Below are 19,582 nucleotides of genomic sequence, written 5' to 3'. Positions count from 1 at the left end.
AGACCAGGCACAATCTGTATTGTATGGATCCACTGAGGCCTGCAAGCTGAAACCAGAACCAGCGTCTTGGCCAAAAGGCCTCTGGGTCAATTTCAACAGTGTTTTTTGATTCAGTGCAGACGCTGAGAGGCGGAAGTTCTGCGGCTGGCTATTCCTACTTGATGGACTGGGTTTTTATTTCTCAGGGTGAATTAACTCATTATGGGGTGATCTACACTTCAGTGAGGCGGACGGCCCGAGGGGTGGATCTCTGGGAGGCTGTGCGGATGTAGGTTACGTCCTGCTCCATCCTTGACACACATTGACTGCGGGCTCCCTGCAAATGCAGAATAAATCGGTCTGAGGAAATTAAAAATAAACTTGGATATGAAAGGAAAATGACTAATATATGTGAGAGCACAGGGCATCCATCTGGACGTCTGGTGGCGGCAGGTAGAGTGGGCGTTTATGAGTGGATGGATGACTGCTTTATTAAGAGGACTTAGTGAAAGCTTTGTGTTAAATCACTCTTTTACACCTGTCTGACTGGCACTTTAGCCAGGCGCAAGCAAGCTCTTTGTTAGGGACCCGCTGGGCATCATTAGGGGAGAGATAGATTTACAGAGGACCGGTGACTTCATCAGACCCCAGACTCCATTTAAGATTGGTCAGGATCAGTCAGGGGTGTAGAGACAGTTTGAAAAGTGGGGGGCACAGGAAGGCACACCTATCTTTGCAAAGCAATAATTAGTGACCCTTAATATATGTATACGTTTTGTCTGTAAGATGTTTTCTTCTGCTCACCAAGGCTACATTTATTTGATCAAAAATACAGTAAAATACGTAATACTGTGACATTATTAACATTTGAAATAACTGTTTGCTATTTTAATTAAAAAAAATATATATATTATTCCTGTGATGGTAAAGCAGAATTTTCAGCAGCTATTACTCCAGTCTGCTGATTTGGTGCTCAAGAAAAAAAAATGTAAATGCGCAAAAGTTAAAATAACAGCATTTATTTGAAATGGAAATCTTTTGTATCGATTTATTGACTCCAAACGCGCGCGCGCGTGTGTGTGTGTGTGTGTGTGTGTGTGTGTGTGTGTGTGTGTATGTACAGGCCTATGTATCTTAAAAATGTAGAAAGAATGTGGACTGTTGCATGCAATCAGTTCAGGCAACAAACCTAAAACTATTTAATAGCTATGCAGTTATAGGAAACAATTGTGTACCTATTGGAACATATCAGCCAATCAGAATGCCCTAATCCGTGGTAAAAGTATTCATAATATAGATCTTAGCTATAACTTTGTACAATAATTATTGATTTTGTGTCAGCCATCATTTCTAAATTAGTGCATCCACAGTAGTAGTGTAATGTACAAATGTTGATTCCACTTATAATGATTCCTCTGCCTGCAGTATCAGTAGTTTATCACTAACGTCAAACTCCCTCCTGGAAGTGATCCACAGTGGGCTACTCCCTCTGTAACAGCTCTCCTACTCTTCATACTTCTCTGATCATTATTGTGCATATTAAAACGTTTAAAAACAACCACCCAGTCTCTTTGAATATTTGCTGTGGTCTAATCCTTCCTTTCCTCTCTTCTCTCACAGCGGAAGCGTCTGCGGAGCGCTCTCCCAGGCGGAGGAGCATATCGGGGCTGGGCAGCTCGGAGAAGAACATTTCCATGGATGGCCCCAATTCGTCACCCTTCAAAGTGCCTGTGAGTTCATTCAGCAAAACTCATATTAGCATTGCACCAGCTCATCATCACATCTCATTGACCTCTTCACTTCTCTCAGTCTGCAGTGCCAGCACTCTGTGTCCTTCAGACATTATTTCATTTTTTTAGGCCTCAGGATTTCCAGTAATTTTTAAGTGTATTATCATCATTTTGGTAACACTCTACAAAAAGGTCTCATTTGTTAACATTAGTTAATGTCTTAACAAAATTAATATGTTAACGCATGCAATACGTTTTTCCAGTTAAACGCGTTCAAAATATTGAACGCATTTAACGCAGCATCGGTTTTTTTTTCAGTCATCCATTGGCTGCGCTATCATTCATTCAACTGCTATCAAACCATACAAGCTCGCACGATAAAAATTCCGAAAGAAGGAAGAGAATGGCCAGTACAGATAATAAATCTATACTGGCCATTCTCTTCCTTCTTTCGGAATTCTTTTCTTCTGTTTACACAGCTTTTCAAAGCAGCGCTACCACTCTCACACCTTTGTGCAACTGTACCGGCTCGGGCACAAGCTCAAATCTAATTGGACGGCTTGTTTCATCGCGGGGCGATGGAAAAAAAAATTGAAGTATAATTTGTTTTGCTTTGTCACGCTGCGATTGATTGCGCTCGTTGAGAAAAGCTCTATAGGGAACTATTGTTTCGATTCAAAGGCGTCATCTCAACGTACATTTAAGGGCCTTTCACACTGAGCGAGATTAAGCAATGCGAATGTATGTCGTGATGACGCTCAGAGAAGAGAATGGATGTTGATGTTATCATTGGTGTCTGTTCTTTATACAGATTATAATTTGTACAAATTTTCCACTGAATTATGTGATCTGAAGAGCTTGAAATGGCGTATAGAGCGCTGTTTTCTTCCGTCCATCTCTGTTATGAGTCCCGAGAGCTCATTCGCTCTAGAGCTGTCAATCATATTATGTGATCAGAACTCTTGCCCTTCTGAATGATTACGTTGTGTTCATTTCCTTGTTCGGGGTATTTTTATAACAATAAAGATTGAGAAATGCTTATATGAGAAATGCTAAGCAGGACAGTTCACTGAAGCAGTGGAATTTGAGGAAACTTGAGAACTTTAAGACGATCTCTTTAAAACACTACAAATAGGGACTAACACACATCTGCCCATTATTTCATCAAAATCCGCTTTAGATCGCAGTCGGAAGTTATTACACGGGCTCGATGATAGTTTCTGTACAGTAGCAACATTTATTTATCTTAATTTGCTGTTGTATGTTGTGCAGCAGACGAAATTAAAGCCAAATGGGGAAAACCTACGAGAAACATATATGAGGAAAAATGTATTCTCTGTCAGCGCCACCTATCGTGCAGGCGTGAATTAGCTGAAGGCAATCAATATTGCATTCGGTGTGAAAGCTCAGTTGGTCGACAATTCGCTTATCTCTTCACACTCAGTGTGAAAGGGCCTTTTAGACTGTTATTAAATGGACACAAAAACACTTTTTCAAACAATCGTTTATGCTCCACTGAAGAAAGGAAGTCAAATTAAATAAGTAAATTACATTTTTGTATTGTTTCATATTGGTGTCTCTACTGTTAGTTAGTCCCCACCATTAATCATTGTCTCTTACAAGAGGCTGGTTACATGTCACACTGCACTAATGTAGAAATAGACCAGAATTCCTGCTTGGGATAAATGCCCCACTTTAATTACCCTCTTGAGCCCCTGATTAGTGAAATGTCGTCGTCCTCCGTTTATCTCCAGCCACTAATGGTCTTCCTTATTCCAGGCCAGTTCTTATGCATTAAGGACAGAATGATATATGTATAAATATGTATAAAGTTTGCATGTTCAGTTTTTGTGCAAGTTTTTCAGTACTGCAATGTATTAACAATGAACAAATGCTTTCTCCGATACGTATATTGTAACAAAGGCACATTCTTGAAATAGTCTGTGCCTCGGAGATGCATTAGAAATTGTTTGATGATATTTTTAACCAGGCAGGAAGTGGGACATGGAAGATATTTATATCCACAGCATTTTTGCGTGTCATTTTATAAGTGATTAATCGTGCATATTGGTCTCCCTGTCACAAAATTCCTAGACAAATAAACTGATTTGGTGCACTGAGATAAAAGACTTAGATGTTGGATGTGTCCCATTACAGCTCAAGTCATTTTCTGTAAGAAATATATAGAAGCATTGATTGACAGGTGCATTGGGACTAATGGGCTCTGTTAAGGCAGCATATAATAATATATTAATTATCTGAAGACTGCTTGAAGCCTGTCAGTATATAGTATAGTAGCTTGTATGTTAAGATACATCAGCAGTCGTCACATAATTCCCAGAGGAGTAAACACTGTTAGGAAAGACTGACTCCCTATTAATGTCAATGATTTTAAGATTGAATGTTTTTTTTTAATTTTGTGGTGTTTAGGTGTCCACATACTTCCAAGGGGGAAATTGACAGACATTTTGTTCTTTTCTTTACCCAGTGACTCCCTCCACATTACTGTCTCACAGTGCTTCATCGCTCTGTCTTCTATCTTTCACCCTCTCTCTATTTCACCTTTCAGACTTAAAGCTTTCTCAAATCATCCCTCTGATGAGTAGTGACTAATTTATCACATACTTTCTATCTCATCACTGCTAATGGCCCTTTTACTTGCCAAACGCGCTCCTACTTATAGTCTGGCACTTATCTGAACAGGACAGATCTTACTTTCCCTGCCCTATTTCTTTTTAGACAGTCAGTGTCATTGTAATCTTATGATTTTAACTTATAGCCGCTCACCTAACCCTCTGTGGGTTAATTACTACAGAATACTCTTGATTTTTTTACTTCCTTATTTTCTCCTCCTTCCTCTTTTCTTTAGAATATAAAATTCTATGTAAACAGTGTTAGGCCATGTTTTTTTTATTTTTTATAGACATCACAATTTTCCCACGTTTCAGATTAGACAACTAAATACAATAGCATGTACTTTACTAGAGGTTCTAACAAAATGTTAATTGCTGCAGTCTATTTAAAAATAATATTTAATTAATTTGAATTATTTGTTAAAAAAAATAAAATAAAAATGTATCAGTTTGAATTGTTTCAATAGCCCCTTTCACACATACAGTCTTTTCTGGTAAATTACCGTTAAGATATCATGTGTGAACAGGACCTTTTAAAAAAATACCAGTAAATCGGTTCTGGAAATTTACCAGTGTGAGAAGTTGTAACATGACGAGTAAATTACCGGTATGTTTACTCTTCTCACTTTCCTTTTAATTATGAGCAACTCCTGAAAAATGGTGCTGGCTTATATAACAAGCCATCTTCTTTTAAATTCATGCAACAGCTGGTTAGAAAATATGCTGTGCTGGGACCTGGCATAACATGAGATCAGTTTTAAAAGAAATTTTAGACCAATACTATAGCAACTATTATGAGTCTCGTGTTTTAAAGAGCAAAATACCGTTCTGTGTGACCTTCCCCTTAAGGGGCTAATGACTCACTTATAAAGACTTCACGTGTTTCATTACTGGATGAATCAGTATTTTTGAATGAATGATTCAATGACAAACACATTTTGTTACAATCACTGATGTAATTGTTACAATCTTTATTTGAAGTTTAATAGACATAGTCAAATCATTGTCATTTAAGATAGATTTGCTGCAAAATTGAATACTTCTCTACTATATAGTCTGTGAAAAACAGTAGTATGTCCGGATACATAGTATTAGAAAAACAGTAGGCGAAAAGTACCCGGATGACTTATTACTTCCGTCGAGATTCTGGAATGTGCATTCAGTCTGATTTCAGAGTTAAAACAAAATATTATTATAATTTTTGTTTGTAATATTGATTTATGTTGCCCCTCCTACTGACTAAAATGAGCTGGTAACATGGATGGTTAATAACTGGACATGAATGAATAAGCCCATGCTGAGTTTTTTTTTCTGTTCCTTCTTGTTTTGCTGAAACTAAAGAGCCTTGTAAGAACAGCTCATTCTGACCCAGAACCAAATATTACTCGCATATATATCCGCAGGTGACCGTTTGAACTCTCTGACTTGGTTACTTATTAATATTTTGTTTTCCTCCAAGACTCTGAGCAAGCACTGTCTGTGCCACATGCAGACGGTAAACTATTCAGCCGGCCTTGGCCGCCCTTTATTATTAGTCTGTGCAAGTGCATTTTGACCGCCAAGATAGACTGATATGTCTGCTGAAATGTTCTGTTGGATTTTACTTCAGCTGCCTCTCCTGTAAAGTACAAACCTGCTTTTGAAAGGTCAAAGAAGTCTTCACTGATGTTGCCATCTGCTTTTTTGTGATGGTGCCATTGTCTCTGTCATATGTTCTCAGGGTGGTCTACATGTATAATTGATCATGACTTTAAAGTTGAATGTACAGACGCTTACTCTTGAGCAAGCTTGAGTCATGCAGGGCAAAGCCGTACACTCAGCCGTCATTCAGCGACTGAAGAACTTGAGTTTCTTAAAGGGACACATCTGACTTTCTCTGCTCTTCTGCTTCACAGGGCTTTTTAAGTAAACGACTGAAAGGATCCATCAAGAGGACGAAGAGTCAGACGAAGCTGGACCGCAACACAAGTTTTAGACTCCCGTCACTACGACCAACAGAAAATGACAGGTACAGTTTACGCTGGTTTGTTTCTCAAATGTATTCAGAGTGAACTTTGACTGAACCTCATTCAGTTTCCTTCAGTCTTTTTTGTCTCTGCCCTGAATTTTAAGAGACAGATGTGGTTATCTGTGAGATAAAAAAATCAAAGCTGAATAGAGATATTTGAATGGATCTGACCTTTTGTAGGTAATAAAGTGATATACATTTATTTTTCTCCCTTTCCTTTAATTATGAGGACCTATTGAAAAAATGGTGCTGGCTTACAGCTTTTAAATTCATGCATGTCTCTAATAGAGAACAGCTGGTTTGGAAAATATGCTGTGCTGGGACCTGGCATAACATGAGATCTGTTTTAAAAGAAATTTTAAACCTTTCAGGCAGTCTGACAGCTCTCTGGCAGAACCGTTCTGGCGGTTCGTCCCAAATGAAGCTAATGCGTCAAAGCTACGATTTAAACTGCTCTTGCTCTACCAGTCAAAAGTTTGGATACGCTTGACTGAATTTATGCTTGGCATGATCTTAAAAATCTTTTGACTGCACTTAGTGTTAGCTTTTTTACTGCCCCACTGGCTGTCTGACTCATGGTTTGGCTGGTTAGCGTAGTCCAGTTCGCCATTGATCCCCATTCAAATGTTCTAACAGAACTTTTTATTTTGTGAGCAGGTGGACAGCTCCTGCATGCTGCTGAAAAAAGACCAAAAATAATCTTCCTCCTTTGTTCCTTTCTGATTAAATTAAATCTTTATTTTATAAAATAGACCCCAAAAAATCTTTCTCCAATGATCCTTGAAAAGTTCCCATGCGTTCTCATTAAATGACATTTTTTTGTTTTGTAAAATAGACCCAAAACATCTTTCTTCATTGACTGCCATTCAAAAGTACCCTTTTTGTTTTCAGCGGCCACTGAAATGAATGTCTCTCTAGGTATTATAGACCTCTTTGGTCCAACACACTGTCCACCCATAAGACGTTAAATCACATGGACAGTGCCTCTTTGTTTTCTGTCATTTGATTTGTCAGATTTACTTGTGATGTACTTCCTCGCTGTGCTGCGGTCGGGTGTGTAAGTGCTGTAAATCTTACTTCAGCTGGAGGATTAATGGATAAGCAGGGCTGTTAATAGCATTAGGCAAAGTCACTTTTGCTTTATTACTACGCAGTCAGTGTGTCACAGGCCTGAGGGTTGAATTAGGGCTGGTTACCTGTGGTGACGAACCAGAAGTTGTGTTTCTTGCCCATCCTTTTTGTTTGTGGCAGTTACTTGGAAACAGGTAGGAGACTGTGGGCTCTGGCTGTGATGTTGCTGCTGGTGTATCTGCTCTCTCTGTATACTCTAATGGCCACAGCTGCTGTGGAAAGACTACAGATGAGGAGGAGGTGCAATTGTAATCAAGATGATTTCTCACACTGCTCCTTGTGGATTGAGTGCATCTGTTTGTGAGGAGCACTTGCTCATAAAGTAATGCTTGGAAGGAGCGTGCGTGTGAGTGTTGTGGTGCATGAGTGTGTGTGTGTGTGTGTGTGTGTGTGTGTGTGTGTGTGTGTGTGTGTGTGTGTGTGTGTGTGTGTCCCTGTAGCTACTAGCTAAGACAGAGGAACTGCATGTGACTGAGATGTTGATTGAGATGAATTACAGCTGAACTCTCAACGGTCATCTGTCAGTGCATTCACATGCACTTATGAGCGTGTGTGTGTGTGTGTGTGTGTGTGTGTGTGTGTGTGTGTGTGTGTGTGTGTGTGTGTGTGTGTGTGTTTAAAGGGATAGTTCACCTAAAAATTAAATCATTTTAATTTATATACATTACCGTTTGATTTTGTTTGGAGTCGGTAAGATTCTTAAATGCTTTTGAAATTAGTTTCTTATGCTCCCCAAGACATTCATTTAATTGATCAAAAATACAATAAAAAGTGGAATTTCTCCTCCCATCCAAGTTAGTGCACACACATTAGGAGCAGAGTACATGAGTACATGCAGAGTACATGCACAGTGAACATACACACACTGCAAAACGTGATACACACCCAGAGCAGTAGGCAGCCATTATGCTGTGGCGCCCAGGGAGGGATTGCTCAAAGGCACCTCTGTCATTTCCTGCCGGTACTGGAATCAAACCAGCAACCTTTGGGTTACCAGTCGGACTCGGAAAAAAAATATTATTATATTTTTGAAATATTATCAATTTAACTCACTGTCCTCACTGAAATTTGAAATATGATTTGTTTGTTCAGTCTGGTGTGTCTGCATCAGTTGCTTAAGTAATTATTTAGTTGTCAGGACAGTGTCAAGAAACTTTCTTCCACAACAACTGAGAGTAGCTGTCAGTGGAAAAAGAGAGGATAGAGTTTTGCATGACATCTCGCTACGGTGGTGAATTCATAATGCGCTTTAGAGTAGACAACAGCAACGTTTAACGCATTCATGCCTATATTGTCCAAACCTGCTGACTCATTTACTATTGACTACACTATATAGCTATATAATTCGCTATATGATAAAAGTTTGTTTTCACCTATAAATTATGACAATTTAGAGTTTTTGCTTTGAGTTTGTATAAATTTGGCAGCATTTTACAGTGAAATTAATGTGATGTTAAACCATTTATAATCTACACCTACAGCTAACCAATTAAAGGTGTTTACCGCAGCTTCTTGTTACCATTTTTATGTGAAAAAATACATATATTTTTACTGTTCATTTGAATGAGATTTGAAACATCAGATTTCATGTGGGGATTTTTGTTTGCTTGTTTGTTCGTTTGCATTTCGGGCTACAAAATGTTTTGTTAGATGTACTGAAAAGCCAAAAGAAAGCCAAAGAAAATGAATTCAAACTTAATTGGTTGCCACATGTATTATGAGCGTGCCAAGAGCATCCAGCTAACTAAACCTCTCTTCAGATAAGGCCAGAGTTTTCTGCTTTCTTAGCTTCACTGAATGGCTGGCTATGGGAAAACATTTAAACTTGTAGCTGAAAGGAAAATGTAAATAGCACATTAGAGGCTTTGAAGTAATCGACCTTTGCTGTAGCAGAATCACCTCTCACTATGTGGTCTGAATGAAAATACTAGTCTTGTATTCAAAGTAGACTTGGAAGCTTTGACTGTAAAGAGCTTGAATGTGGCACCGCAGTCCTGGTGGACTGATCAGATTTCCGGGATAATGTGGGAGAGCTGTGTCCGGATACGGGCTGACTGTGCACTGATCTGCTTAGCTGTCCGAGTCAGCGCAGGTGAAACGTATCGAGAGCTGGAAGTGAGCCCTCCATCAGGAGTCACCCTGCTGTTTCTGCATCAGCTGTCCGATTCAATGTACCACACCTCTGTAAATGGAGACGGAAGGAGATACTGGATGGATGGAGGAGATGGATAGATTGACAGATATCTTTAACTTCACATTGTCATATGCAATTGCATTCAGTCTGACAAGCCACAAGCAGTAAATGCTGAAAGTCAGATTCAGAAGGTTTGGTAAGTGAGTCAGAACAGTATATATGCTTACAGATTCAGTGAGTTCATCTGGTGAAAGATTAATTAGACTAAATCAGAATGATAATTTGAACAGTTTTATTTTTAAAAAAAAACTGACTCATCATGTCATGAGATTTGTTTGTTCATAAATCGAACTACACTAGTTGTGCTGCGTTTTTTTTTATTTTTTTCGTGTTGTACGATCACAGAGAAGATGTGTTGTCTTTATGTATTATTCCTCAATATCTGAGCTGTATAATTTAATTAATTTTCATTCCGACTGGCATATCACAACTCAGGGAAAATATCGGATAACATGATGGACACATAATGGATGTTTTGGGGGAAAAGATGGGCCTTGTGTTTGAGTGCTGTTGGGATTTGAGCCAGATCATTGTGGTAATCTGTTTTTTATGTCAGCAGGCATCACCACGATTTCTCATAATGAGAGAAACTGATGCCAGGAGATTTACGGGCCACTTACGCCAGGATAGTCCGTGTTGTGTGACCAACTGTCTGATCGTATGTGCTGTGTCATTGGGTTCAACTTTATAGCAGCTGTAAACTTTAAAACAAAAAGCTAACAGATGATTGCTTATCTTGAAAGATAAAATCAGTAATTGATCTAATCTATATTCTTCGGGACAGAACCAAAAAAAAAAGTGTATCATGGTTTCCACAAAATATTTCGCAACACAAATGTCACTTGAGCACCAAATCAGCATATTAGAATGATTTCTGAAGGATCATGTGACACTGAAGACTGGAGTCACGGCTGATGAAAAATTAGCTTTGCCATCACAGCAATAAATTACATTTAAAAAAAATATTTTTTAAATTATGATTTTTCACAATATTAATGTTTTTGCTACATTTTTGATCGAACAAATGCAGCTTCGATGAGCATGAAAGACATGATTGTTTTTTTTCTCCTCTGGTCTCATCTAATGACTGAATCCTCATTAAACACAAACCAACCATGTGAGTAATGTCTAGGTGTGGATGTTGTGCAAGTGTGGCGGTAGTGCAGGTGTGAGGTGTGTGTGGAAGTGTTTAAGATGTTTGTGTAGTCAACTCATTCCTCGCTCCTCAGTTCCTCATAGGGCGGTCCCCATGGAAACATTCTCATGGGGACTTTGCATTGGCCAGCCCTCTTTCTTGTTTGTCACATCAGATTTCTGTCGTCCTCTTTAACCTCACCTGAGCTACGGGGAAGTAGCTCTACAGCTACACCAGAGAATGAAGTGAAAACGCGGCGTTTCTTTTTAGGAGTGCGATAATATCCTGATATGCTCTTGGGATACTCCTTCAAGTGGATCTTTAGTTGTTTTTCGTAGGTATAAACTTTCTTTCTGGAAGCAGTGAAATTCTGGAAGTTGTTTATTGTGTGTCAGAGATTATATAATAAATATTGCTTTAATTACAGTAAAGAAGTAGAAATTTATTATTTTGTGTATACACATAATGAAATTATTGGTTTTATCGCTTAAACTCTGACTCTTACGTTTGGCTGCCTCCCTGTGGCCATACTCTGTAAAATCTTTTTTATTATTTTTATTTATTTATTATTATTAAACATGACCTCAACCCTAAGTTCATATGAAATTATAATGAATCTTTCTGAGCAGAAACCATTTGTCATGGTTCTTGTTTGCATCTCAAATCTTCTGTGGCTGAGGACACTGTGTAGCCAGTGAGGAAGGAGACTGAAATATCAGAATCGGAAGAGAGGATGCAATTATTACTAAGTGATCTGGCTGAATCTTGAGTAACTAAGTTAAGGTTTCTGTTTGCTGTTCTAGGTCACGAGGCCTGCCCAAATTGAAGGAGTCCAGTTCCCATGAATCTTTGCTGAGCCCAGGCAGTGCTGTTGAAGCTTTGGATCTGAGTATGGAGGAGGATGTCTACATCAAACCTTTACACAGCAGCATTCTAGGACAAGACTTCTGCTTTGAGGTACAAACTTTGCCTCTTAGCATTATTCCCATGATCACATTGACATTTATATGAACACTACCGTTCAGATGATTTGGGTTGGTACATAAAAAAAAAAAAGCAAAGAAAAAAAGAACCATTTGCTCACCAAGGCTGCATTAATTTAATCAAAAATACAGTTTATATTATATTATATTATTTTATATATTAATATTAATATTGATATATTATTAAATATAATATTAATACAAAAATAACAGTTTTCTATTAATATATTTAAAAATGTAATTTATTCCTGCAATGGCAAATATGAATTTTCAGCAGACATTTCTTAAGGTTTCAGTGTCACATAATCCATCAGAAATCATTCTGATGATTTTGTGCTCAAGAAACATTTCTTATCATTATCAGTGTTGAAAACATTTGTGCTGTTTAATATTTTTGTGGAATTCATGATACATTATTTGGGGATTCTTTGATGAATAGAAAGTTTTTTTTTTTTTATTGCAATAGAAATCTTTTGTAACATTATCAGTGCCTTTACTGTCACTTTTAATGCATTCATTAAAGGTGGGATCAGTAGTTTCTGAAAAACACTTTTGGCCAATGTTGATATTTGAAATCGGCAAAACAAACATGCCCCTACCCCAAAAGGATCTCACCCCTAATTTGATATCTCCGCCCCACACTTACGTACGCGACTGTGACCCAGGCAGCGACTATGGCGGAATCGGCTGTAACTGCCGGCCGAGGGGATGATGTCATCAATAAGTGAAAGCAATGTGTTACTATGGTAATCCACGTCGAATGATTTTTTGGTAGTAATGTGTGTTTTAACGCATCAGTGGTTCAGCTCCGTTTCACGTGGAAGACGACGCTCAACGCCCATCCCAAAAACACAAAGTTATCATGATCAACTCAATAGCACGAGCACGACAGTCATAGTAACGGATATATTACAACTATAACCAGATTAGGGGGTTATATTAATCACTAAATGAGGAACCAAAGGAAACAAACATATATTAGGAGTATGTTATCTTGCTTTTCAGACACACTTTGGGAGCCGACGCTTGAAACAGACAGTGGAGGAGGTTTAGACGCTCCAGACTTATTTGGTGTGGAAATGAATGTTTTCATAGTTGAAGCGAACTACAATAAGATCACAAACAAGCAAAGATGACACACAAGCATATTCAAGAAATGGCCAGCATATATTAGTTCTGTGAAACAAAGCTAAACAATGCTACTCACCTATCGAGAAGAAATAAAGCAACCTCAGCGTCCGATGTTAGGCCTTCCCACTCCTTGAGTTCCCTCGAGTGCTGGAAAGCTTCTCCGATATTAACACGGGTCCTACCTGTTGCCTGATCGTAAGCCTTTTTTTTTTAATTTTATGTTCTGCAGACATTTTCCTCTTTTGCTTTTTTTATCTGCCATCTCTTTCTGTAGTCGTTCGGCTAATGTCTGGGTATGTGCACTGAGCGCTCTCTCCTCCCCATCATTAGTAGATACGTTCCTTACTGCTGATTGGTTAGAAGTGTGTGTTGGTACTCGGTCCAACACAGTTTTCAAAAGTGTTTTTCAAAAACTACTGATCCCACCTTTAATAAAAGTTTATTTTTATTTATTTTTTTATTTTTTTATTTTTATCTCATTCACCCCAAACTTTTAATGCATTTACATTTTGTGAACCCTGTTTAACATACCATGGTATACGAATATGTAACAGTGTTGCATTGATCTTTTGTAAGTCACTTTTAGCACAAAGCATCTGCTAAATTAATTAATGTAAATGAAATCAAACTGTACCTTGGTGCAACCACAGAGCTATAGTGGATGCAGTTCAGTTCTTTATAACACATTGGATGAATGATTTACTTTATGAATGAATTTCTGAATTTCTCCCCCTCCTCATGTAGGTGGCGTACTCAGGTGGAAGTAAGTGCTTCAGTTGCTCCTCTGCTGCTGAACGGGACAAATGGATGGAGAACCTCAAGAGAACTGTGCAACCTAATAAGGTGACCATCAGATGCTTTGTTTTTTTGTCATTTTTAATCAAGACAAAACCATGCATGCTTGATTTATATCTAAAATGAGCTGCTGTGATTCAATCAGTGTCTTTCCATCACCAGGACAACTGCCGGCGGGCGGAAAACGTCCTCCGCCTGTGGATCATCGAGGCCAAAGACCTGCCACCGAAAAAGAAGTATTTCTGTGAGCTGTGTCTGGATGACATGCTATACGCCCGCACCACCAGCAAAACCCGCTCCGACTGCCTGTTCTGGGGGGAACACTTTGAGTTCTCCGGCCTTCCAGCCATGAAGAGCATCACTGTACACATCTACCGTGATGTGGATAAGAAGAAGAAAAAGGACAAAAACAACTACGTGGGTCTGGTGAACATCCCCGTGCAGGGAGTGATTGGAAGGCAGTTTGTGGAGAAATGGTATCCGATCAGCACCCCCACCACCAGCAAAGCCAAAGGTGGAGGCCCTTCCATCCGCATCAAATCTCGCTTCCAGACGGTCTCTATCCTGCCCATGGAGCAGTACAAGGAGTTTGCGGAGTTTGTGACCAATAACTATACCATGTTATGCTCTGTGTTGGAGCCAGTCATCAGCGTGAAAAACAAAGAGGAGATGGCCAGCGCGCTCGTGCACATACTGCAGAGCACAGGACGGGCAAAGGTACGATGCCAGTTAAGTGCTCATTAACTTAAATTATCCTTTAATCACTTGTTTGACTGAAGGTCGACTAAACTGTCTGTATTAGGACTTCCTAACGGATCTGGTGATGTCAGAGGTGGATCGCTGCGCTGACCATGACGTGCTGATCTTTAGAGAGAACACGCTAGCCACCAAAGCCATTGAAGAATACCTCAAATTGGTGGGACAGAAGTACCTACATGATGCACTAGGTAAATTAAAGGATTACCCTGGTGTTTTAAAGGAGGTTGATTGTGCTATTTGCCTTGCTTTCCTTTGGGAAAATGGTTGCTAATTAAAGCTTGTATATCTAAGACCCTTTACTGTATGTTTGTGCTCTGCTTTGTAGGAGAGTTCATTAAAGCCCTGTATGAGTCAGATGAAAATTGTGAAGTAGACCCATCAAAGTGCTCTGGCAATGAGCTTCCAGAGCACCAAAGTAACCTGAAGATGTGCTGTGAGCTGGCCTTCTGCAAGATCATCAACTCTTACTGGTAACTTTCTTTCAATTCCAGAATATAACAAACAAGACTGAGTTTGTATAAAGCATAAACTTTTCACTAGCAGAAAATTCAATAACAATAAAAACAAAGAAAAAATATATAGCAAAAACAGTAATATTGTGAAATATTTTATAATTTAAAATGTTCTTTTGTAACATTATACACTACTGTTCAAAAGTTTGGGGTCAGTAAGAATTTAAAAAATAAAATAAATTAATACTTTTATCAAAAGTGTTTTATAAAAAAATTCTATTTCAGATAAATACAGTTGAACTTTCTATACATCTAAGAATCCTGAAAAAAACTGTTTTCAATAATGATAATATTTTGAATGATTTCTGAAGGATCACATGACACTGAAGACTGGAGTAATGATGATGAAAATTCATCTTTGCCAACACAGGAATAAATTGCATTTTAAAATATATTTTTTATATATAAGGCATATTTTCAATTGTAAAAATATTTCACAGTATTATTGTGTTTGCTGTATTTTGGATCAAATAAAGGCAGCCTTGGTGAGCATAAGGACTTCTTTTAAAAACATTAACAAATCTTACCGATCTAAAATATTTGAACTGTAGTGTGTGTGTAAAATATATATTTCCAGGTCTGGATATGAATAAAACGTTAAATGGGAAATGTTCCCAGTTATTCTCAGCTGAAATGTTTGAAGTAAAATACTTGTGAAGTATAATCTACATCATTTTTTTTTACAAATTATTTTTCAGAAATCATAAGCAACTGGAAAAGTCATAGAAAATAAATAAATCAAGATTAGATCATTATAGATAGATCATAGATTAGATCAGTTTAATAACTTGGTGGCATTCTTTATATATTTATTTTTCCAGACTATTGATTTGGGGTCAGCCAGTTTTTATTCAGCAAGGATGCATTTAGTTGATCAAAAGTAACAAGTAAAGACATTTATAATGTTATGGAGGATTTCTTTGAAATAAATGTAGTTCTTTTGAACTTTCTATTCATCAAAGAATCCTGAAAAAATGTATCACGGTTTTTCAAAACATAAAAAAATAAAATAAAATATTGCCAGCCCAAACTTTTGAACTTTTAAATATGTAAGATTTTTGCCTGCATAATTATGTAGTTCACAATGCCCTTGTATATAGTGTGTTCATGTACACATGCTTGCAATTGCATTAATTCCATCCTAACCTGCTACTGTGCTCTGGTCAGTGTGTTTCCCCGGGAACTGAAGGAGGTGTTTGCATCATGGAAGCAGCAGTGTCATGCTCGAGGGAAACAGGACATCAGTCAGCGTCTGATTAGTGCATCACTCTTCCTGCGTTTCCTGTGCCCTGCCATCATGTCCCCATCCCTCTTCAGTCTCATGCAGGAATACCCAGACGACCGTACCTCTCGAACACTCACGCTCATCGCCAAAGTCATCCAGAATCTCGCTAACTTTGCCAAGTATGTCATACAGTACTAGATTTTCATTCAGATGTTTACTAGATAAAATTCAAAATGTTAAATAGATTTTTAAGGTTTTGAATTTGAAAATAGTAGAGATGCACTGATGTATGGGCCGTCGATTTGATCAATTTAAAACCATTGGCATATCAGCTATAGTATAAAAAAGGCAGATCCTAATGGTTTTGATTTAATTAATTAAGTGAAGGCATTGAAGTTGTATAATGTCAATACGGATTGGCAGGTATCCTAGTAAACAGTCGGCTATGTCTTAAGTGAACATAACAGTTGAGAAATAAAACGCACGTGTGTATTGGATCCGTGCTGCTCTTAAAGTTACAGCAGCCTGATATTCCTGCTGCGCTGCTTACTGTGTTTTAATGTTAATCAAACAACAAAAGACAAAAAAAAATCGCTCAGTGCTCTTGACTAAATAACTTTTGTAAATTAAATAAGGATTAATATATTTAATTTATACAGCAGTGTTACCTTACATTTGATTACTTTTCAATTTCTGTACCTGAAAACTGCTGTTAGACCTACCTGAAAAGCACTGTTGGTAACACTTTAGTTTAGGGTCCAATTCTCACTATTAACTAGTTGCATATTAACATGCATATTACTAGGATATTGGCTGTTTATTAGTACTTATAAAGCACATATTAATGCCTTACTCTGCATGACCATATTCTACATCCCTTAATCCTACCCAATACCTAAACGTAACAACTACCTTACTAACTATTAATAAGCAGTAATTAGGAGTTTATAGAGGCAAGAGTCGTAGTTAATAGTTTGTTAATAGCGAGAATTGGACCCTAATCTAAAGTGTGACCACAATGTTTATTTCATATGTATCTTTGTTCTGTTGTATTTATGTATTGAATATTATGGATCCAGTCAGTGTTCAATGAAGATGATACAGCTATAAACTAGTTAGTATACCTAAATGCATGCTTTTTGAACTTTGCTCATTTAAAACATGATCAAAACACTATCTATTTTAATGACAAAAGTGATATCTATATTAGAATCGGCCAATAGTTTGTTAAAAAAAATTCTATCGGTGTATCTCAAATAGCAATTTGAGTGAATTTTAATGTGAAAATTGGAACTTAAGTCAGGTTTTGGTTACAGCAATCAGGTTAACTGGTACTTGCATATTCAGAATATGGCCAAATTCTGATTTAATGTTATGTATTCATTTTGTAGAATTCTTGTGCATGTAAATGCAGTCATTGTGAAACTTAAGTGTCTGTCTGCTTTAGAGCTCTTTTAGAATTTCTCATGCATTTCTTATTCTCTGTTACATCAGATTTGGGAACAAAGAGGAGTATATGGCCTTCATGAATGAATTCCTGGAGCACGAGTGGGCTGGTATGACCCGTTTTCTGCTTGAGATCTCGAATCTTGAGACGATCTCCAACACCCCTGGCTTTGAGGGCTACATCGACCTCGGCCGCGAGCTGTCAGTGCTTCACTCACTACTATGGGAGGTGGTGTCTCAGCTGGACAAGGTACTGCAATCCCTCCAAACCATTGTACTGCAACAATACCTCTAACAATGAAATCTATTGTAGGCTAAAGTCTGATTTTACAAAGATTTACAACAGCTGAGGTTCTATTTGTTCATAACCTTTTCACTCAGTAATTTCTTCTTCATTTTAGACATAGAAATGAATGGTACTTACACATAAACAAATGCAACATGAATGAAAAGAATATTACTTGACATAAACAAAAAAAATTACTGAGTGCACATTTAATTATTAATTAAGAGTGCCCACGTCTCAAAATCAGGAAGCACATTTCATACCTCAGAGGTATTGCCGCAAATGTCTTGTGTTGAGCTGTGTGCTTTATGTCAGTAACGCTTGATCCCCACTAAACGTTGTAAGGTTGTAGCTTATTTCAAATATTATCTATGCAGTACTGTTAAAGTGCTGTGTGTGGCCAAAAAAAAAGCTTTGTGCTTGTTTGCAGTGTTATTATTACTACATTAACTCATTGTCTAGGTTATCCTCGAGGTTAGTGTCCCTGTTTAAACTGGAACAGTCTGTCTAATGGCATTGGACACAGCGCGTTCAAGCATTCCTATGTGCCTTTCCCCTAACTCTTGCTGACCTGTTGCGTCTGGAGCATGGTTTTGTTTTGTCTGCGATTAAAACCTCCCTGCACAATGTTTTTGTTTCCTGTCATGAGTTAATTCATCTCAACCTTTCTTTTATCTCGTCTCAGACATAACCTTCTGTTGTTGTTTGATGCATGCCTTGCGTTTGACCATTTTTACCTCGTTTGTTATTTTTGGAATGGCTTTTGTCATTTTTGTAGAAGCATGTTTGGTTTTCCTTTTATTTATCCCTAATTTGACTTTTTCCCTTTTGTTTTCTCCTCTGTTTACCCATGCCACTATACATTCCACCCTTTCCTGTCCGACATACTGTGTCTCCATGGTAACGCTGTCCTACCACCAATGCATTATGGTGCCTACTCTCTCGACCAACCAAAAAAAAAAAAAAAAACTCCTGCCAACCCATCAATCTGCCATCTGCACCCTCAAACTCTCGGGCTCCATGTGGTTGCTCTCTGTGGTCCGTAATGTGGTTACCATGGTAACGCACCAACCCAGGGTGACAATTCCTTCCTGCAGGCGACGGTGGCCAAACTGGGGCCCCTGCCGCGAATCCTTGGCGATATTACCCGCTCGCTGTCCAGTCCCACCCCCATCCAGCAGCAGCTCAGGCGCTTCCAGGACCATAGCTCTGCTCATGACATCAGTGGAAGTGTGTCCTCAGGACTGCAGAGAATATTTGAAGACCCAGCAGACAGGTAGGGCATAATTTTCTTTATTTTGATATCTATGTCTCTTGTGCTACATTCCAGATCTTCTAAAGCCATACTTAAGGAAAATGCATCATAGAGGTTCACATATCTTTAGACATCCTTTGCTGAAAGATCACTTTGAAGTTGGCATGAAATGAAAATGTACCCTTACTATGAACTCTTCATCCATGCACGTTTCCTTTTTTTTTTTAAGTCAATTTAAAATTGACTTTAAACCCCAGCCCCTTACAATTGACTGCAAGCTTGCATTCAGATCTGCTTTTGTCCAATCAACAACCGATGAATTGAACCAAGTCCCTGTCCTATATTTTATCTTGTTTGATAATCCGTTTTACTCGGACGTA

The 19,582-nt window shown here is 38.2% G+C and overlaps 1 protein-coding gene across 6 annotated transcripts in view; it reads left to right on the top strand.

Annotated features, from left to right (window-relative positions):
- rasal2 (RAS protein activator like 2) overlaps positions 1-19,582 on the top strand; it is a 76,957-nt gene that overhangs the window by 49,815 nt on the left and 7,560 nt on the right. For 4 of the 6 annotated variants that reach the window (XM_084411209.1, XM_084411207.1, XM_084411212.1 and 1 more), the window contains 10 exons: positions 1,600-1,709; positions 6,238-6,350; positions 11,614-11,767; positions 13,669-13,767; positions 13,882-14,436; positions 14,522-14,666; positions 14,804-14,948; positions 16,158-16,394; positions 17,710-17,911; positions 19,024-19,223. In XM_084411209.1, coding sequence (XP_084267335.1) covers positions 1,600-1,709; positions 6,238-6,350; positions 11,614-11,767; positions 13,669-13,767; positions 13,882-14,436; positions 14,522-14,666; positions 14,804-14,948; positions 16,158-16,394; positions 17,710-17,911; positions 19,024-19,223 — 1,960 coding nt within the window. The remainder of the gene's footprint in view (positions 1-1,599; positions 1,710-6,237; positions 6,351-11,613; positions 11,768-13,668; positions 13,768-13,881; positions 14,437-14,521; positions 14,667-14,803; positions 14,949-16,157; positions 16,395-17,709; positions 17,912-19,023; positions 19,224-19,582) is intronic. The other 2 variants (XM_084411210.1, XM_084411208.1) reach the window with 1 other exon arrangement.

This window comes from Rutilus rutilus, assembly GCF_951802725.1.
Source record: "Rutilus rutilus genome assembly, chromosome: 6".
Lineage (NCBI taxonomy): Eukaryota > Metazoa > Chordata > Actinopteri > Cypriniformes > Leuciscidae > Rutilus > Rutilus rutilus.
This window is presented reverse-complemented; position numbering and strand designations above follow the sequence as displayed.